Source organism: Euprymna scolopes, chromosome 22 (assembly GCF_053919585.1).
Source record: "Euprymna scolopes isolate OS-2025 chromosome 22, ASM5391958v1, whole genome shotgun sequence".
In the NCBI taxonomy this organism is placed as follows: domain Eukaryota; kingdom Metazoa; phylum Mollusca; class Cephalopoda; order Sepiida; family Sepiolidae; genus Euprymna; species Euprymna scolopes.
In genome coordinates this window covers 78603858-78626655 of record NC_136503.1, presented here as the reverse complement: position 1 = coordinate 78626655, position 22798 = coordinate 78603858, and the positions used below count along the sequence as shown (strand labels likewise).

The 22798-nt window shown below is 35.9% G+C and overlaps 1 protein-coding gene across 3 annotated transcripts in view; it reads left to right on the top strand.

Annotated features, from left to right (window-relative positions):
- Positions 1–22798, top strand: part of LOC145243476 (ABC transporter G family member 20-like) — a 120060-nt gene that overhangs the window by 45486 nt on the left and 51776 nt on the right. For all 3 annotated transcript variants that reach the window (XM_080106414.1, XM_080106415.1, XM_080106413.1), the window contains exons 9-13: positions 3544–3643; positions 6233–6326; positions 12922–13084; positions 15832–15935; positions 21884–21957. In XM_080106414.1, the coding sequence (XP_079962540.1) occupies positions 3544–3643; positions 6233–6326; positions 12922–13084; positions 15832–15935; positions 21884–21957 (535 nt within the window). The remainder of the gene's footprint in view (positions 1–3543; positions 3644–6232; positions 6327–12921; positions 13085–15831; positions 15936–21883; positions 21958–22798) is intronic.

Here is a 22798-nt window from a genome sequence, read left to right as displayed (position 1 = left end):
CCCCTTTCCCTCTCCCTCTAAATTTCAATATGTTTTATTTTTTAAACAAATAGAGCTTCCTTATTTTTTATTTGAAAATTGGTGTTCTTCTGTGGACGACACATTTTTTAAGCCGTCTGACGAAGACTTGTGGTTTTAATCAACCATCTGTCCGAAACATTAGCATGCCCATGTAAATTTGTCTATATCAATAAAAATATATCTTGCTCTTCTTTTATTGAGCACTTTTAATAACCTCGTTAAATTTACGAGTTTTCTCTCTTGCATACCTATAACTTGGTATATATACAATACATTGTTTTTATATAAAATAAAATTATTTATTTGTAACAATGGAGGAGCGTATTTAGTTAAGTGATCGTCGATCCACGCGTGCAGAAAAACTGCTATATGCGTCCGTCGCGCTCAAGATGCAAGCCTCAACTGTTTTAAAACGATAGAATTATAATTCAATTCTCTCTTTATTGAGAGAGAGAGAGAGAGGAGAGAGAGAGAGAAAGAGAGAGAGAGAGAGAGAGAGAGAGAGAGAGAGAGAGAGAGAGAGAGAGAGAGAGAATATACGTTTAACGCATATGTTTTGTTGTATTCAAATTCTACCTAACCCTAACCCTCATGCAAGGCTGACCATTTACGCACCTCGAGTCTCGGAATGATTTCGACACTGCCGAATTCTTATAAACATTTGTCAGTCAAACCTGGTTGATATGTTCTAACATTTTCGCAATCACGCAGCACCTGCATGACACGTGTGCACTTCCTCACAAGTACAAAACAAGTTAGACACAAGGTTAATTAATGTATAAGTCCCCAGCTCCCCCAAAATTGTAGCTACGTCATTGTGCCACACCATATCTTGAATGTTATTTGCACAACGTTTCTGCCGATTTTCTTCAGATATATCTTGCCAAACTTTGAAATTTTTCTGTCAAACTTGGGGATCTGTATTGAATTTCGAACGAAATCCTTTATTTAATCCACTAAGGAAACATGCTCCCATTCCACCGTGTAAAAGCCTCAAGTAATTCGCAGTTGTATTTGTATCGCCCACACTTAGAATTGAACCTTCAACTTCTATAATTTTTACCTAGCATTTGCAGATCTGTAGTGTAACAATACAAGGAATCTGATTGTGCGAATAAAATTAAAAACGCCTGTGGCGCAGTGGATAAAGGTGTTGAGTCTCTACGGTTTCAGGTGAGCATTGTCTGAAGATAGTGGTTTCAATCCTACTCAAAGCCGGCCAGAGGATTAGTTGGCCAAAACGTGGTGAGACAACAGCACCTATGAAGATGAGGATAACAGTCTGCTAATAAATAAATAAATAAATATAAAATAAATAAATAAATAAATATAAAATAAATAAATATAAAATAAATAAATAAATATAAAATAAATAAATATAAAATAAATAAATATAAAATAAATAAATAAATATAAAATAAATAAATAAATAAATATAAAATAAATAAATAAATGTGAACAGAAGTTCGAATAATTCATATAATCAAAATTATCAATCCTCATCTAAAAAAATTCAGAAACATTAAGAGGGCGACTCGACAAGTATTTGTTGACATTAGACTTTAAGATGATCATGTTATAGCCAGTAAGAAAGCAATAAATTATTGGTCTTGTGCCGAATTTATTAATGTTTTCTGTAATTTTAATGAACAGATGCAGATGAATTTGTCATAGGAATTCTTAGAGTTGTAACTAGGGCTATGACAACAGCATATTCTTTTCATTGTTTTGACTTTCGAGTATATGTCAGACACAGTACGACACAGTTAATCAATCGAGAACTAAATCAAATCAAATATAAAAGCATATAAGATACCAATGGATATATACCTGAGAATCAAAACAAGGAAAAGAATATGCTGTTGTCATAGCCCTAGTTATAACAGAGCCACTAGCGCTGTTAGCAGCAACAGCCATATTACAGTTAACATATGCAAATGATCAAGCCAGCAGTGGAAAGTGACGTCACAGCGGAAGAAAAGAAAGAAAAATAATAAGGCTCCTTCAGTCTTTAACAGACTATGGATACCTACTGTAGGGGTGCCTGCGTGTAATTGTGGCAGGAGGTGCGCAATCTCCAACCACACCTCTCGTCATTGTTAAATACCAGTGGTAAGTACACTGTATGTACAGGAAGACGGGAAACAAATGCTGAAAGCGGAGAGCACATAGAATTCCCAAATGGTCACCCATCTGTTACTCACCAGGCTCAATGTTGCTTAATTTTGGTGATCTAACGAGAACCGGTGTGTCAACGCAATTATGCCGTATATAAGGAAAATAAAAGCAGAGATAAAAAGACACATGTGGCCGGAGAAGGGACAAATAAGTATGTGTTCTAGACATGGCCGGAAAATGACAGCGAGTGAACCACGTGGGTGACAAGAACATCTTAAAAAGATATGGCAGACGAGATAAAGTAAAAGAACTGTTTAAAACACGTTGCAATGTGTTGTTGGAAATACGAAGAATAAATGCCTTTTGTTGAAACTGAAAAAGTGAGTCAAATTTCTTTCCGTTTCCTATCCTATGTTTCTTTGCAAGACTTTCATATACAACGTGTTGGGTCCGTTAAAATGTTACAAAGATTATTCTGAACCGTTAAAAAACCTGTACACCGTAAGTAAGTCAACATTTTTTTCAGCTTGTGCCCTGGCATCAGCATTCCTGGCATCAATTAATATCAATGAATAAGTTTTCTTATACTTGAGATCTTTGTGTTTTTTTATTTTTTTTTTTTTACAACAGCCGTTAAACAGAGCACGTTTTACTTTATTATACTGAAGCAGAAAGAGAATTTCTACAAGGTCCCATTATGCCAGTGTCCTCGTCCAAGGTTAAAGCTAGCATCGAATTAAGAAGCATGACGAAAAAAGTAAACGAACGAATAATGGCCGCATTTTCGTATTTTGTTAAAGTGCTGTTCTTTTTTTTCTTTCTGTCGCTTTTCTGTAAAGAGAAATATTCGACAGGTTGGAAGCAAATGAATTGGGGCCCACCCAAATGTTATTTGTTGCATGACGCAGATACTTATTATGCAAGTATATAAGTAATAACATCGAATACTTTTGCACGCTAAAATAAGTCACCATCTTGATATAAAGTCTAAAAAAAGAAAAAAGGAAGAACAGAGTGTAGCGACGAAGGTTACCCTTTCGTTGCTCAAAATGGAAGTGCTCAAAATCGTTCCTGTGAAATGGATTTCCATCTGAATTAATAAAAACACTTGTGTATTTTGGTTTTGAGGACAATCTTTTTTTTTTACTCCTTTAATTTTTGGAGACTTCCACTGCGAACAGGAGAAGACAATTCAAGTTCTAAAAATTATTTAAGCGTTGTTTTAAGGAGAAATGCTTCCCAACACCCTGGAAAACCTCATCAATATGTCCCGTATTTAAAAGTTCAGATGATCGGTCATTTCTCTCTCAAGTTTGGTGCAATTCTGACCAGTAGTTTTAAGAAACAGACAAAAAAAAAAAATGCATGATTTTAACATAGATTTATAATTTTGTCTTTCAACAGCGACAGCTATCGTATGATATACCTCCTGATCAAGCTCCCGATGAAGAAACTCCTTTGTTGTCGTCCGCTCCAGTGCCAGATCATGTGATTCATAATGCAAGTGAGTGTCCCTATTAACTTGCCTTCTCACGAGAACAAAGTTAGGCACGAGGTCGTTTTTTTTTTTTTTTTTTTAATGTAAGGGGATATCTAGGGGAACTCTGGATGAGGACAAAAACTAAATTTTAAAACCTTTCCTAAGTCTAGAAGTATTTGTCTTTCGCTGATCGACAACAGAAAAGATAAATTGTCAAATATCAAAACAAATACAAGTGAATGTCTTTCATTTTTCCCATAAGTATAAAATAATTTGATGCTTAATTTCTTATTCTTCTTTTAGTTGTAACTAGCAGTTCAGCCCGGCTTTGCTCGGGCCCTATGTATTGTTCATATCTTTATGTGCATATGTATATATATATATATTAAAAAGTTTGACTCATGTCCAGGTAACCTACATCTAAAATTTCAAGTATTTAGACCCAAAATTGGCGGAGCAGTTTGGTAGAGTCTGCAAAGGTCAACTCTTTCAACTTTGACCTCTTGGCAGCAAAATTTTCGCCCAAAAGCTGATTAAAAAGCTTGCTGCATGTCTGAATACCCTTTATGTAAAATTTCAAATGTTTAGACCAAAAATTGGCTGAATAGTTTACTAGAGACGGCAAAGGCCAAATCTTTTGAACTTTGACCCCTTGGCAACTAAATTTTCGTCTAAAAACCGATTAAAAAGCTTGCCTGTTGAGGCATTTTTATCAATCGGTTGTTCAGTTCATCTCCTCATCTGCTGAAGCTCTGCTCTCACCTGACTTTTATTCCAATCTCTCTGATTTCTCTTGAAGAGTACCTAAGTCAACAGTCGTCAATTGTCCCAAATTGAAAACTGTCCATAAACTAACTCTGACTCCTAAATTTATTAACTAAAAATCGGAAATCCTATGTTTGTTTGTTTTTTTTTTGTCTAAGAGTAACTGATAAATAAAAATAAATGATTCATGCTCACGACCAATCTTAGCTGACTATTTAAACTAACCATGAGGTGTCTTCCTCACTTGAGAGCACAAAAAGATCTCAGGCCCTACCAGTCGTGGCTATTTCATTCACAGGCAACTCAAGTAATGGATTTCAAATCTCGAGCCGTGAAAATTAGCTCCTACCTGTGATTGTAGCAAGTTTCAACTGCTACAACTCACCCGTCTCGGGGTACAATTCTGTTTTCAAATAGATTATTCTGACATGCACTAAATGACCCCTGTTAAAATTCACACTTGCTAACTTAATTGCTACTTACTGGCGTAGGATTCCAATTATGTAATAATGCTCGGTTGACTCAAAAAATCATACTAGTTCATTATATATTGCTATGAAACATAAAGACATCCAAAATGTAGCATAAAGACTACTGAACACTATCATCTGCACCTGTGATCATCCTGCCTTGTGTCCTCCAATAAAAATTAGTAATACATATGAGAACTCACACTAGGAGAGAACTTGAATGCCTACTAGACACTGTCCTCAAGTGTCTAAGGTCTCTCTGTACAGGGGTTTGTCAAAACAACCTGGCATGAGGATACATTTTCCATAGAAGTAAACGAAATAAAGAATGAAAAGAAAAAAAGAAGGAAAAGAAGAAAAAGAAAATGAAGACAGACGAAGAAAGAAAAAAATGAGATATACAAGAATTGTTTTTATATTATCACACACAATGCCTACAGGAGACAACTTGAATGCGTACAAGAGATAACTTGAATGCCTACTAGACACTATCCTTGAGTGACTAATGTCTCTCTATACAAGGGTTTGTCAGGACAACCTGGCATGAGGATACTTTTTCCATAGAAGTAAACCCTGACCAAATATTCAAAATCACATAGTATTCAAAGCCCAAATAAGATCTCCTCACTATGGCTAACCCACATAAGCTTTTACAAGGAATGGTTCACCTTCTCCAAGTGATGTTACCTCAAGTAATAGCACGAAGCTGGATACTCCACCAGACTAGATAAATTCTTGTCCTGGAATCTAGTAAGACCAAGAGACCAAAACGAAAGATATACTACAACATACGAAAATGGTTAATCGGGGAGAGGAAAATTATGTTCTCAATTTCTTTACTAACTCAGTGTTTGAGAAATAAAGAATTTAAATGGGACATTCGAATATCTATGTATCTCATATAGAGATCAAGTGTTAGACACAGGTTGTGGGTCCCTTGATTTCTGAGGACTTTGACTGAATTAAAATAAAAAAAAAAAGTGAAAAACCACATTCTTGTCAAGTGCATGGATATTATTGTCCATCTCCCCTGGTTCGCGTTTTTCTTTCTGCTCCACTACACGCCGGCCATACACAGCCATTTCTTGTCTTCGACTTTACACGCCCATCTTTTTCAACCGCACTTTTTTCTTTTCCCGACCTCGTGTTATCCTTTTTTTCTTTTTCTTGTTGTGCCAGCTCGCACACACTTACTAATTTGCATATGTGCTTTTTCTTAGCTACTGCTGCTACTATCCTTGAAAGCCAGCTATCTTACAGCTGCTGCTGATATTTTCCCATGCGCTCATATGCGCCCTGTTACACATATGCACATACGTCTGCGACCAACTACGGCACTATTATGTCATAACATCATTATCGTATATTTTTTTTTCAGCCTGCAAACAACGTGCAAGAAGCTATCTTCCTCGGTTTAGGAATGTCCTTGCCAGCATCTTTAAGAATGTCACTGTTATGCGTCGACAGATGGGGTAAGAAAGAATCTATGAGAAACTATTTTCATCCATGTTTTTTGGGGGGGTTCCCCGACAAACATTCTTGAGTTCAACAAGATACACCTGAAGAAGGTCGGAGATTATATCGACCGAAACGTGAAAATCACACTCAAGATTTGAACAGTAGTCTGATGAATAATAATACAAATAATATGAATAACCAATCTTCATCTCAAAAATTCAGAAACGTCATATATATATATATATATATATACTAGTAAAAGTACCCGTCATTGACTGGGTTAAAAAACAGCCTACAGAAAATGGACTCTGATTTATGAAGTATGATAGGTTATGAAAAGGAAGGGTTGTAAAGAGATAGCTTCGAATTTGGGGGTATCAAAACCAAAGCAAAATATGATGAAAGTAAAAATAAAATAGATACACCCCATAATTTATTATATCATACCTGTTCACACTGAAACACTTATCACAATATTCTGTGGATCTATATTAAAAAACCTTGTTAAACTTTGTGACATATTTCCATTCTATGGAGGTCAGGCGCGAACGAACACCCAACAATTTTATTATACCATGTTTCTTCAAACTGAAACATAATTATCAAAGTATACTTACGCAGACAGATATGAAAAGTCTTTATTAAAGTTTGTGCCTATTTCCATCCTATTGAGGCCATGCACGAATGAAGACCCCACAATTTTATTATACCATCCCTATTTAAGTTAAAACATACTTATCAAAGTATTATTATGTGCATCTATATCAAGAACACTTGTAAACGTTATTTTTAATTTTTACATTATTTATTTCCATACTTTGTGGACCAGGCGCGTTTGCAGACCCCACAATTTTAATGAATCATCATTATGCCAGATTAAACATACCCATTCATGTGTCTCGATACATCTTCTATCATTACATGTGATCAGTTTTCTATAATAGTCAACCATATAGGAGCTTATTCGTGACCAGACACACACACAGACGTTCAGCTTTATATTATAAATATATATATGAAGGAGAAAATCCAGACCAAAACTATGTGAGAGCTTAACATCGGTTTAAAATAAACATCACAGTGTAACGGTCAGTTTTACTAACAAAAATCATCAAACATACAATGGCAAAATTGTTTTACTCTGAATAATCCAAATAATATAAATTATCGATCCTTATGTAAAAAATTCCGAAACAAATAAATGATAAAAAAAAAAATGCTCTACAAGTAGTATTGAGATTTTTTAGAAGGAGGTTTACCTCGAAATATTACATATATATTTAAGCAAGCATTAATAAAATATAACAGAAAAATTCAAATTTTTTTTATATAATTTTTGGTTCCCCGACAAAAAAAGGGTGGATCTGTAAATTCATCCTTGTCCATTCGTCCGTCCACACTACGCCTTGGAATTTTTTGAAATTGTTCACAAATATTAAACATGATTTGAGTAAAGAAAGTAACAGAACGGATTTCCTGGGAAGACTCAGGTTGCCCCCCTAAGGGTGCCTTTCAGGTTAAAATGGCTAAAATTTACACTTTTGTGCTTATTAAAAAAAATTGATGCCTTGGATTTTTATAAAACTTTCTGAAAAGTTTTAACTAACTGATTTCTATATAATTTTGTTTATCTATACTTCACGATAACTCTTGGTTGTGCCCCAAGGGCTCTTTTAGGGTTTATAAAAGCACTCCATTTTTAGGACTATTTTACCATATTTGTCCAAATTTTTCTGTGTATGTCTATTTAGCAGTTTTGCATGGTGCTGAACTCAAGTCTAAATATGTTAAGGCCTTGGGGATTTGGGGGGCTAAATGGTGGGCTGACAAATGATGGACTTAGTTATTTCTTTTTTTGCATGGTGCAGAACTCAAATTTACATATGTTAAGGCTTAAAACTACACCGTTTGTTCATTTTCACCAGGATTTGACGTCCCCTGGGGACTTTTGAAATCCACTAATAGGTAATGCTGAACTTAGTCATTTTTTATGCTTCATTCACTGTGCTTCACTTGTTTTGAATCTGATTTTCTTTTTAATATTTTTAAATTTAAATTTTGGACCAAGTATATTTACAGCACTCCGATTATACTTTCAAGTGCAAAGGATGCGTTTATCAGTCACGATCTCTAACACCTATCGAAACTATAATGAAGTTAATATGCAAGTTTTTGTCGCTTTGTAGGAGTGTCATTTTAAACCATTGTATTTTATTTTATACATATTGTTATTACTTAAACATATCACCATGATTAATTTATAATTTTTTCTTTCAAATTATTAAAGCATCATTCATATTTTACTTCAATATTCTCACCCATGTGGATTCGGAAAAGACTTTCTTTAGTCAACAAAAAGGGATTCATCTTTCATCATGATAATGCATGTCCTCACAGAGCATTACTGACCAAAAATCTCTTAGAGGAATCTTGTTGAGAAGTCTTACCCCATCTTGGCTATTCCCCTGACCTAACTCCCTTGGATTCCATCTTGCATCAACTTCATAACATTCCTGTATATCCCAGACACCATGGAACATGGTAAACTAAGGAAGACTTAGCTCAAGTGCATAAGAGTTGATTTGATAGCATCTTACACAATGATTGGACAATATAGAGAGAAGACATGAGGTGTTGCTGGGAGACTTGCAGCATTATGATGATGATGATGATGATGATGAGGAAGAAGAAGAAGAAGAAGAAGAAGAAGAAGAAGAAGAACTCATAGAAATTCCATGGAATGAGAAATATATTTAATCAATAAATATTGATATATAAAGCTAATATTTTCTGGATTGTGCAAAAAAATAATTAATTTTTTGGATAGAAAATCCAATAACACACAGCTAATATGAGTTTATTAATATTCCTATGAAAATAGTGTCCATTGCATTTTAAATATAAAACTGATCCAAATGAGATAAATGAATAAATACTAATAAATACTCATACAATAATATTGTGCTACATAGTTCAATACAAATACTAAAATCCACTAAGATCTACTGATCACTCTGTTGTCTCAATCAAGAAAAAAAACAAACAAAGTGTAACAAGACCTCAGATGCCTCTATCAGTGTATCAATCCTTGTTGGCTGACTGGAACAGTTTTTGAATGTTCATATCGGAAATTCATCTACGTTCCATGTTTAAAAAGAATATGTCCTCTATAGTATCCGATTTAACTGATTGGTTAACCATCAGTATCGACAGCTACGTACCCACCAAGAAATTTCAATGGAAACTGAACAGCCAGTGGTAATACACCCCTGATTATGCCGCTGCCATAGCACACGGAAAAATATTTCGATTGCTTTAAACGAAATAGATACTCTGAAACTAAAGCCGCCTTTATGACTGCCAGCAACCACTGTAAAAGCATTAAAAAACATACGAGAGAGTCATATACTTAATATTTCAAGTCTAAAATAGATCAGTAAAGACTTGGTTCCCATGAATTTTAATGAATAACAAACAAGGTCCTGAACAAATGCATGTCCTCTATTTCAACCATCATTTCCTCAGCATCCAACAAAGTCAAACTCTATGCTAAGAACTTTGCATCAAAGTTCACTCTGTTTGTTTAAGATGATCTACCTCCTGAATTTCCTCCTAAGACCGAAAATAATCTGAGCAACATCTATATATATTGTTGTCAAACTTATCAAAAATCTTGATTCCAGCAAAGCAACTGGACCTAATAACTAGAGCTTTGACAGCAGCATATTCTTTTCATTGTTTTGACTCTCGAGTATATATCCGACACAGTTAGACACAATTAATCAACCGAGAACCACATCACTCTACATAAAAACATATAAGATATCAATGGATATATACCCGAGAATCAAAACAAGGAAAATAATATGCTGTTGTCATAGATATACTAATAACATTTTGATCATAATGCTCAAAAAGCTGCGGGTAGAACTAGCCCCCATTCTTGCAAAGCTGTTCAAATGTTACCTAAAGGAGAAATGCTTCCCAACATTTTGTAAAACTTAGTCTGTTCAGCATTTAAAAACACTGGAGGTTAGTCCTCTGCATATCAGTACAGATCAATCAGTCTTCTGTGCGTTATGAGTAAGTTGCTTGAATCTGTGATGAATAGAAAAAGCTGTCAACTACTTTAACAAAAATAACCTATTTAATGACAAGCAATATGGTTTCTGTCCTGAGAGATCTACAGCTGATGTACTGACTGTAATATCCTACAGGATCAGGGAATCTATTAACAGGAGCTTCGACTTTAGAGGAATAGCTCTTGACATATCAAAGACATTTGATAGGGTTTGGCATAAAGATTTCCAGCTACAGAATATTTTCAACCATCAAACCATTTCTGATACGTGTATGAAAGTAGTGATTGATGGTCAGAAGTCCGAAGCTCATAATGCCAATGCGGGTGCATCTCAAGGATTCATTCTGGGTCCAACTTTCTTCCTTATCTTCATCAACGATCTCCGAAATCATGTTCTAAGATCATTGATCAATATTTATGCAGATGGCACTATCATCGACAGCAACAGTTCAAATACCAGCGATGACCAAGATTTTTCTGGATCTCTCTATCTGACTTTGAGCATGTGGTGCAATGGGATAAAAGGTGGTTGGTTAATTTTAATACATCCAAAATGAAGTTTCTATCTTTTCACCACCAATGCTCTGATTCCCACTTGACTCAAATTGAAATGAATGGCCTTCGGATATGAATGTATATATATATTTTTGTTTTCACAAGTGATAGTGCGGTCCTTAACAAATTCGTCCACGCAATTCCGAACACCGCCAAATCGACACACCACACCACAAACAAATACCGTTGAATCGACACACATGTTCCCAAGCAGAACCGAACAATCTCGCCGAATCGACATGGCACGATACGAAAATGCAATAACGCAAGACACGTTATCAAAGCAAATCACTTATTGGCTTATTATTTTCATAGCTGTTGGGCGAAACGAAATCGTCACTTTGGGATAAAATGGATGTAGTTCATTAGTAGACTTCATTTGTAATCGAAAGGTCTCGGGTTCGCTTTTCACCGCAGGTAGACCCGACTCATACGCTAGTGTGCTTCCATGCATGCTCGGCACATTCTCAAGGAAGTACCCTGCTTTAACAAGCTTTTAGGACTGACCTATACTCCTGTTTGAAAAAAGAAAAAGACGCATCAAATCTGCTGCCAAGATTGCTGGGAATATGGTTGGATCATTCTATTACTCTAGAAGATAATCTTTATGTCCGCAACGCAATCCTCTACCTGTATGAGCCAAATACATTCAACGATAGAATATTGTTGCCAAATCTGGGAAGGAGCTACTCAGCGCACCGTTTCCTGCCTTGACAGTGCTCAAAACTGACTTCGAAATCTAGTAGGTGATGTCACTTTTCTCCTACTTAGAAACTTTTTCACATAGAAGAGATGTTATGAGTTTATCTCGTTATCATGGCAAATGGTTGACTGAGCTTCAATCAATGGTCCCCCTTGCAAAACATTCACAACAAACACTCGTCTACTTACAACCACTGTCAACAAGTTCCCCTAATCTCTATCTATGCCTAAAACTAAATGCAAATCTCATGAACAATGTTTATTTCCTACAACTTCCCGCCTGGAAAACTCTATACTGTGGGGTTGCTTTCCATCTGACTACAACATGGATTTTTTTCAAGTCCAATGTAAACAAGTTCTGGTTGAGTCTCCCTCTTAAATCAAATTCTACCCAATTTCCATCATAACAGATCATTATGGTGTTCTCGCCTCACTGACTACCTAACATTCATTAACCCTTATCCTCAAGTAGCCTTCAGGCCTTGATAAGCGGCGACTCCTTTGTAAAAAAAAAGTGACAGTCTTTTGAAGGTTGAAGATACATTAACAAACACTCGTCTACCTACAACCACTGAGAACAATTTCCCCTATTCTCTATTTGTTCATAAAACTAAATGCAAATCTCATGAACAATGTTTATTTCCTAGAATTTCCCACCTGTGAAACTCTATACTGTGGGGCTGCTTTCCATCTGACTACAACATGGCTTTTTTCAAGTCCAATGTAAACAAGTTCTGATTGATCTGCCCTCTTAAATAATCAAAGTCTACCCAATTTCCACCACAACAAATCATTATGGTGTTGTTGCTTCACTGACCACTTGACATTCATTAACCCTTATCCTTGAGTAGCCTTCAGACCTTGATAAGTGGCGACTCCCTTGTAAAAAAAAAAAAGTGACGGTCTTTTGAAGGTTGAAGATACAATCTTTAGTACAGATAATGCTAAGAATGTAATTAAGAATTACTTAAGAATTCTACCGCATAAGGACAGTCTATCTCTATGGAATATATAAAGGATCACCTTTGAAATTCCGTACATATTCTCAAGTTCGACATAAAGATTCCCGAGTTCGACAAGGTGCACCCTAAGAAGGCCGAAGGTTAAATCAGCTAAAAAGGTTGTGTGAATAACACTCAAGATGAAAACAGTAGTCCGAATGATCCAAATGCTATTAAATTGATAAATATACTACAGTGTTTTTTTCTATGACTTGTGTTGTATGATTTCTGCTTTGAAATTGTGTATTTGTCTTTCCTGTTTTCACACAGTCTTCTTATATTTGAGTTCATCTTTCCATCCATCCAAATTGTTCTTTTCTGTCTGTGTATCGGACGAGACCCTTTTGATCTGAACATTGCCGTCGTTAATCAAGATTTTGGATTCTTTGGGAAAACATTCCTGCAAAATCTCGATAATAATACACTTAAGCAGGTATGAATATGTTCACTATTTTTATTATTATTGTTTTTTTATTACTATTATTATTACTATTATTATTATTATTATTATTATTGCTTTTATTATTATTATTATTATTGTTTCTTTATCATAATAATAATTATTATTGTTTATATTATTATTATTGTTGTTGTTATTATTATTATTTTATCATTATTATTATTATTGTTGTTATTATTATTATTGTTATTATTATTATTATTATTATTGTTTTTATTATTATTGTTATTATTATTATTGTTATTATTGTTTTTATTATTATTGTTATTGTTATTATTGTTGTTGTTATTATTATTATTGTTGTTATTATTATTATTATTGTTATTATTGTTTTTATTATTATTATTATTATTATTATTATTATTATTCTTTTATTATTATTATTATTATTGTTGTTGTTTTTATTATTATTATTATTATTATTATTATTATTATTATTATTATTGGCTCACAAAGATCTCTCCTTGAAAACATCCCGTGGTGTTCCCTGGAAGCTGAGTGACAGCAAATCTCCCCAGGTTTCCAGTACTCTCCACCTCTTTTGATAACATATGCAAATGAATTTGCGTTATCGCAACAGCCGCTAACGATTGATTTCTCACTGGCAGCGATCATTGGTCTCCACTGGAATTTGAGTGGGAGTAAGCCTCCCCAAGGTCTCAGTTCTATTATTATTGTTGTTGTTGTTGTTGTTGTTGTTGTTGTTGTTATTATTATTATTATTATTATTATCTCCTCACTATGAATTTTCACACAGGCCATCATCAAAGAATTCTCTTTGAGAACAACCTGTGATGTTTCACGGAATCTGAGTGACAACCAGTCTCTCCAGATTTCCCTTACTCTCTACCTGTTTTAATAACATTTGCAAGTTAATTTGCATTATCGCAACAGCCGTTTACCATTGATTTCTTGTTGGTAGCGACCATTGATCTTCATGAGTATTTGAGTGGCAATATGTCCTCCCAAGGTCTCAGTCCTCTTTGCACTCATCCAGTGACGGTCTGGTTAGTGCTTTCTCTCCTCGGTCTTTCCATCCTTCTTGACTCTCCTTGATTATTTGATGTTGTATCAGTTGATACCATCGCTTTATTATTATTATTATTATTATTATTATTATTATTATTATTATTATTTTTGTTGTTGTTGTTGTTGTTATTATTATTATTTTCATTATTATTATTATTATTTTCATTATTATTATTATTATTTTTGTTGTTGTTGTTGTTGTTATTATTATTATTTTCATTATTATTATTATTATTATTGTTGTTGTTGTTATTAATATTATTATTATTATTTTTGTTGTTGTTGTTGTTGTTATTATTTTTATTTTTCATTATTATTATTATTATTTTTATTATTATAAAAAATCTGTGTAAAAGTCGCATATTTTTCTGGTATAACATTACCCCACCTCCAGCACAAAAAGACAAGGTAATCCCTAGGAGGATGGTATCATGACCAAAGAACAGATACAACACTCCCTCATTAAAAAAGGAAGAAGTAAGTTTTGTAACTTCAAACTGATCTATTTTGGACATAGTCACCCAAAACTATCGGACTTGAATACTTCTTGTCATTAAAATAATCATTTCCAATCAAAACAATTATTTGACAGGAAATTTTAACCCCTCCCCCCATCCACCAACTTCTTCAAAAATGTTCCGCACATGCGTACGTGTGAAGAAAAACGTCAAAAAACGTGATCATAGCTCCGAAATCTGATCTGATTCAGCAAAACCAATGTGACTTTTGGATACTGCGCATCGGATTTGACCTAAAGCAGCTGGAAAAAAAAATGCAGACAACAAATTTATTGTTGACGAGTGATTCAGACTTCAATATCTCAGCTAACGGTCCTGGATATGGCCTAAAACTATATCTATATATATATTGAATGGCGGGGGGTGCAAATGCTGAATTTATTCATTTTTATATGCCTCGTTTACTGTGCACTCACGAGGGACCATGCATGCTTAACTTGTTCTTTTATGGAAGTTGTCTCAAACAAGATGTTAATTTACTAGATGGAAAGGGCCCTGTCGGTGGGGCATTAGAATACGCCGACTGCCCTCCTGCAGAGGGTAAAAGTCCCTCAGTGAGGGTCCTGGATATGACCTTAAACTATATCCAGTGGTGAGGCCCCAGCTTGTGGGCTTTGGGGAGTGTGGAGCCACCCTTTAATTGCCATTGCTCCCAGGTCCACTCTGACCCGGAGTGGTAGCACCTGTTAGGGTTCCAACTATGGGTTAAATAGAATCTGACAAAAAAAAAAAAAAAAATATACTCCATTAAAAATCGTTCTTTAAAATAACTAAATTCGGCATTAAATAACCCGAAAAAGGTTGATATGCCGTAAAACAAAAACAACCAACCAATATCTCAGCTAATGAATATCCTTTGCTTTACAAAGACTTTAAAAATATTAGCAAACATCGCATGCTTTTAATATCCATGTAAACTTCTCCATTGATATGTTTAAAAAAAAATATAAACTTTCATTTTAAAACATACATAAAATATCTCTTTTTCGAACTTGTGTTTTTGAACTCCTTATTTTGTTTGTGCTTATCAGCTAACATTTCTGCCAATCTCCCAAACTGGAACCCTAAAAAAAGAACTCCAAATGACGTTTGTTTTATTATAGACAAAAAAAAAAAAAAAAAAAAAATAAATAAAATAAAATAATAATGTCATCTTTTATTTCGCCCATTCAGACTCCCTTTTGCAACTCTTCATCGGCATTACAGTCAGTTAAAGATGGCGACTCATGGGGCACGATCTTTATAAATGAAAATTTCACTGACGACCTCATGATAAGGTATTTATAAACTTTGCTCCTGAGTAAGGTGCATTGTTTTTTTGTTGTTTTCTTTTTTGGTTTTTTTTACAAAGGGGGTAACCACTTATCAAGGCCCGGAGGTCACTCGAGGATAAGGGTCAGGTTTGGAAATACTAGGTGCTGTATGTGCTCTCTGCTTATCTCGCCATTGTTTCAAGTTGTCCTGGACTTCTCTTTGCCACTGGAATTAGGCAGTGTTGACTCAGGAGAGGAGAAGAGATGCGAGCTTTGTGATTGCACAACCCTTACTTCACGGGTACATGCACAGACACTCTTACAAGGGATGTCCATTGTCTCTCAAGACAGAATGGAGGCCATATACAGGAGCTTACACACAATGTAAAATGAGGTTTTGAAAAGCTAACACACTAGCAGCGGCATCAATATTCTTTTGTAAGGGGCACCTACAGCATTTTTTTTCAAAGAGGTCAACACTTATCAAGGTCTGTGGGCCACTCAAGGATAATGGTTAATATGTGTATGGTAGTCATTGAGACAATAGTGTAGTAATCGTTTGTAGTGGAAATTTGGTATGATTAGATTATTTAAGAGAACGATTCAACAACACTTGTTTATGTTGAACTTGAAGATGACAATATTGTAGTAAGCTGGAAAGCAGACCAACGGAACAGAGTTCCACAGGCGGCCAGTTCTAAGAAATAAACTTTGTTCATGGAATCCATATTTAGGTTTAGGCACCGACGGAAAGTGGGGGGTATTATTGATAATGGTTTTGGCTGAGTGTTTTTTTTTTTTATCATCTAACTGATGGATATCAGATTCTTTTCTTTGACTTTTTTTCACCTCCAACAAGGCATATGGCCCCTGAAATGTAAGGGTCTATTGTGAGAGGAGCCAGATTTAGAGTGGGGGGGGGCAACTTTTGTAGGGAGTTGAGCAATAAAATGCTTCTTCACATTACATTTAAGTTTCTGCATGTTGGTAAGATCGAGGAAACAGAGACCAGGAAGAAAATGTCCAAAGTAAACTGTCAGAGGAAAGAAGCTGATATGTCCCAGAAAAGGGATATATTTATTTGAATGAGTTTTTTTGCAAAGACACACACACACACACACACACACACACACACACACACACACACACACACACACACACACACACATATATATATATACTAGCAAGGCGATCTGACGTTGCTCATGGATTGAATAACTATCAACAAACGTTCTACAATACGAAATCGGTGAAATTAAAAAAAATCGTATGGATTTATTTTATTCTCTTAATAAAATATTTGCACTTTACATTAGTTTCTTATTTTAAAAGTTATATATATATATATATATAGATCAATACAATGTAGTAAGTCGCCTTAATGAACATTTGTCTGTAGTAGTAGCTGGTATTTTTTTTTTAATGTTTAGGTGTTTTGCGTATCGTTCAATATCTCTTGCAGTTTTAGGTTTTTATTATATAACAATTTGTGACCCCTTACCGCCATCTGCAAACGCCCACGGTAGGACTTTGCTGTCAATATAACCACACCATTTAAATGTGCTATACTTTATCTTTCTTGTGATCTTTGCTTGGTCTTGTCAGATTTCAGGATCAGAATGAATCTAGTTTGGTGGAGTATCTGTAATGGGATAGCTTGGTGAAACCCTAAAATTACCAGTGATTTAATGTTTCGATCTGCTTAATTAAATGTATCTATCTATTGTTTGATCTGGTTAAGTATATAAAAGTATATAAATCTATTTATCTATCTGCCTATTAACCTATCTATCTATCTATCTATCTATCTATCTATCTATCTATATATATATATATATATATATATATATATATATATATATATATATCTGGTGGACAGAGTTGAGTTCATTTGCCACAAACAATGGATAAACATGGCCGATGCAGTTGTAGGGTCAGAGTGGGGTCAGATGCACATCAATCATACCTGACGACCAGAGTGCACTGGAAGATAGTTGATGGATTACCATGTGATGACGTCACATGTGTTTCCATTTTTAGAAAAATTGAGGAGTTGAGCTTAGATCACCGGAGAGAGCAGACGTATTAGTGAGTCTCTCCTTTGGGGAGACTCGAGGGGTCTTGAAATGGAGATGAAAAGTGCCACAGCCAAAAAAGGGGTCGAATCTCTTCTGATCTGCATCTAAATTCATGTCTGGTTAATTCAAATAAAGATTCTGACTCTACTTGGAAATCAACCACTTGTCTTGATAATCTCCCACCCAGAACAGATTTTACCAGTTATCCAAGACAATGGAAGTGACCTCACCAGGGGAGGCACAGAAAAGGAACGACCAGATATGTCTTGAGAATTTGTACATGACACGCACACCTGTAGGCATTTGCACATTAAGATGATCATAGACATTTTGTATTACAGTGTCTAGCTTCGTACTGCTATTTTAGACAGCATTAATTGGAAAAGGTGCACCATTTCTCGTATGAACCAATGATTAACCGTGTTGTACAGATTTTATTTGGGCTTCAAATACTAACTTAAGTTGAATGATCAGGGTTTACTTGACTTGTATGATCAATTACCCTCATGTAAGTTTGTCAACTGTCACAGTCCCAAGGCCATGGGAAGAAAATTGGGACCTCAGATTGGACGCAAATCACAGTGGACGTAAGTCTATGGCAGAGCGGAAAAGACGGCGATGATGTCAGGGTCAAGTTATATTTGGGAGTCAATGTGAGGTCAAGCCGAGGTCATAGTGAACACTAGCAGCAGCAGGAAAGGGAAAGAGAGGAAAAAAGAAAGAAAAAGAATCAGTCTGGGTTGGCATTTTCGGCAAGGAAAGGCGATGTTTTCATTTTGCTTGGAGCGTGGAGTGATCGGCAGAAAAAAAGGAATGATACCTTAAAAAAAAAAGATACATTATATGGGTAACTGAGTTAGCCATGAAGGTTCGTGAATTTCTCCTCTGTTTCCTCATCAAAGAGACTTTTGTGTGATTGCAATCCTGGATTATTATTTTGTTTGTTTGTTTGTTTATTTGCTTTATACAAAAAAAAAAAAAAGGATAAATAAAGCCCATATAAAGGGGGGAAAAATACATATAAACTATATTTCTGCTTCCGACCTCCTCATTATTTCCTATTGATTTATTTTACTGCCTTTTGCATGCTCACGTCTCACTATTTTGATTAGACTCGGGAAAATTCAGTAGGCGATGAAATCTGCTTACGCTCAACTGGATTGGAGACCAGTCGTGTAGCCGTCTCTGGTAACAAATCTCCTTACCCTTCTTTAAGTCGAGTGCAAGCAGTAACCCTAAGTCCATGTGCTGGAATTAAAATTACTGTTGTGCATTTAAACCTGGACCAGGAATGTAACAAAACAAAAAACTGCACAAATAGACCGAAGACAGCAGAAGATGGCGTTTGATAGGCATTTAAACCCTCTCCTAATAGCACTTTTACTGCAGTGGTTGCAGGTTGCTATCCCTTGAGGGAGATATTTTATATATTCTTTCTTGTAGATGACTGCGACTATAACTTATAAGACCTGCTTTGCTCAGATATAATTTCCCACAGTCCCCACGGATTCAATCATGGAGAATCAATTCATTTCCGAAGCTCCTTTTATTTTAGTAGGCTGGGAGAGAATAACCAATTGAAGAACTTAATGTAAACGGATGAGAACTCAGATGTTGACAAAGTATATTATAGATGGTGTTGCTATTGAGTTGTTAAGAAATTTTGTTACCTGAGTGAGACCATTGGAGCCCATGGTGGAGCAGGTGCTAGTGTGATATATGGCATAATCATGTTGACACACCGGTTCTCACCAGATCACCAAAGTTAAGAAACGTAGAGCCTGGCCAGTACCAGATGGGTGACCATTTTGGAAGGCGAGGTGCTGTATGTATCGCAAGGTAAAATACCAGGTTGGGAAATTTGCATCATTTATCCTTCTCTCGAGGGTAGATGGGCCTCTCTTAAGCCATGTTAGGCAACCCATCTAGTGATGGCGTCACGATAAAAAAAAACCCTTGATAGCCCTCGCGAAGCATCGCATACAGCTACGGACAAGATTTAAATTACACTATAAACTCTTGTAGTGAGTTCAATTACGGCTGCGGCCGCATGTTACGTTACGTTGCTAGTGTGATTGCAAGAGTTAAGAGCAGATGAACTAAGTTCAGAGAACTTCTACCATTACTAACCCGCAGAGTGTTATCACTATCGACCAAAGGATTAGTTTATCAGACATGTGTACGCGGTGTGGTAATATGTAGAAGTGAAACTTGGCTAGTGATGTTTGAGGACATGCATTGCATGGAGAGAAATGAAGTTAGAATGATATTATAGATGTGCAATGTGAGTCTTAAAGACAAGCTTAGTTCTGATGACCTCAGAGTAAGATTAAATCTGAACAGCATTGGGAGATGTGTGCAGAACATGAGACTTCTATGGTATAGTCACGTTGAAAGAATGGATGAGAGTTATTGAGTTTGAAGATGTAGAACAGTTGAGGTAGCAGGATCAGTTCATCGGGGAAAGCCAAGAAAAATATGGGAGGAAGTGAGAAAAATGGACTTGAGAGAAAGAGGGATAAATAAAGACCTGTGCAGAGATAGGTTGGTTTGGAAGTCAATTTCTTAATGCTATTCACTGCATCTCAGCACCTAAAGCAGATGCCAAACTGAATATAATGTTGTTGATGATGATGATTACAGAGGGAATCTGAAGTAACCTGGATGTCAATATTTTCTTATTGCATCTTAATGTATTACATAAATAGTAATACATTTTACAGCCCATGTATGGAATACTGTTGTCATATTCGGGCTGGTGAATGTCCCATTTGAAAGTTCTTAATAAGGTACAGAAGATATCTGTGATTTGATTGACCCCCCCCTCTCTTTCTTTGTTATATATTGTTCTTCATCTGAGTTCTCACTACGGTTATCATCGAGGGGCACTTTTTACGTTTGGTGTATAACATAAGAAGAATTCCGTGTGCGTATGATTGTCTCTAATATAAATGGTTGTGTGTTTGATTATCATAAAGGCAATCGTGTGTGTGACATGTAATTTCAGAATCTACCTCTGCTTTTTCGATGTTGGACCATCTGGAAATTTCTCATCCTGGAGGGAGACTTGATACCTGTTTGACGAAGATTTATCACTCCAAGACGATGAATGGGTTTTATAGTTTTTTATTTCACTTTCCCCAGAGGTCCTGCAGAAGTGGAAGTGAAATCGGCCTGTGTGGGGGTTCTTCTTCTACACACGTCAGCGTTCGTCTCCCCCCTCCCCAGTTAAGAGGGGGAGACAACGGAAAACCGTCCGTCTTCTTCAAAGCCCAAATCAAATCTCCCAGATCTAGCCAACCACGTCACTCATACGTAATCTGGTCAGCTGACCTTCGGTTCTTGTAAACGTGTCTACACTCCACGTTCACTCACCTCTCTCTCTCTCTCTCTCTCTCTCTCTCTCTGTAACATCTTCTTCTCTGTAACCACTCTCTCACAGAGGTGATGTTGCTAATCTCAACCTTTTTTCTTTTATAAATACTATAACGGCATATGTTCTTCAGATCTATTACCTGCTTCCTTTATTACAGCTCGTTTAACTCTTGGTCTAGTGGTCTCCATCAATTCACTGTTTTGATACCTGATCGTAATACAGCTTCCTATTCCAGTAGCTTCTTTCCAAGAACCTCAGACTTGTGGAACTCTCTTCCTGCTGACTGTTTTCCTCCTAGCTAAGGCCATGGTCTTTTCAAGACTAAGGTCAATAGGCATAGGCGTCTTTGTGGTAATCATCTATCGTTTTTGTTAGCTCCTTACATCAAGTGGTTTCATATCTTGTCTAGAGCGATTTCCATTAAAAAAAAAAAATGAATTAAACATATTTTGATGGACCCGTTGCTTGTTACTCAATAAACTTATTCTGTGCCTTTTTTATATTTGTTATTTTTCTAGATTTGCAACGCCTCAAAGTTTAACAAATGCAACATTAAATGGTAGCACAATTCTTCTTCATTTAGACATGACAAGTAAGTTTTTTTTTTTTCATTTATCATATCTTAATACGTATCCGTTATTTTTTCTTTCAAGATTGTGAATTGTACACGGTGGAAAGACAAAATTGTTCTCCTAAAAGATAAAAAAGATGACATGATTCCATTTCCATTTGATGAAAACCGTTTTCTTTTTTAATTACATTTTCACCCCAAACAAGGCAAATTGCCACTTTGGTGTAGGGGGCTACTATCAGGGGCAACAACTACTGGGGCACTATGTTGGGATTTGGGCAGCAAGATGTCGGTTCATGTTACACTTGAATTTCTACATGTCAGTACAGTTGGGGAAGCAGAGACCTGGAATGGAATTCCAGAGTCTAGCGGGTCTGGGGAAGAAACTATTGGAGTAGAAAGATCTTTTACATCTAGGGATCTCTACTATGTGGGGGTGGGATTTAGCTGCCTGTCGGGTTTGTCAAGGGTATCTACGTCATAGGGGCACAAGTGTCTGCAGTTCGCCAGAGCATTCACCATTAAAATGCTTGTAGAACAGGCAGAGGGATGCAACGTTTCGTCGATGGAATAGAGGCTGAAGCTTAGATGCCAGTTCAGGGCCTATCAGATTGGCGACTCTCTTTTGAACCTTGTCTAGGAGCGAGAGACTAGTAGCAGATGCACCAGCTCAAATGTGACAGCAATAATCCATACATGGGCGAATGGTGGCCTTATAGACGTACAGGAAACTTTCGAGTGTTAGTAGTTTTCTAGCACGGTAAAGAGAGCCTACCTTCTTCGCAGCGGCCCTGGCAATGCTTTCAATGTAATTGTTCCAACTCATGTTTCCTGTGAACGTTAGGCTAAGCAAAGATGTATT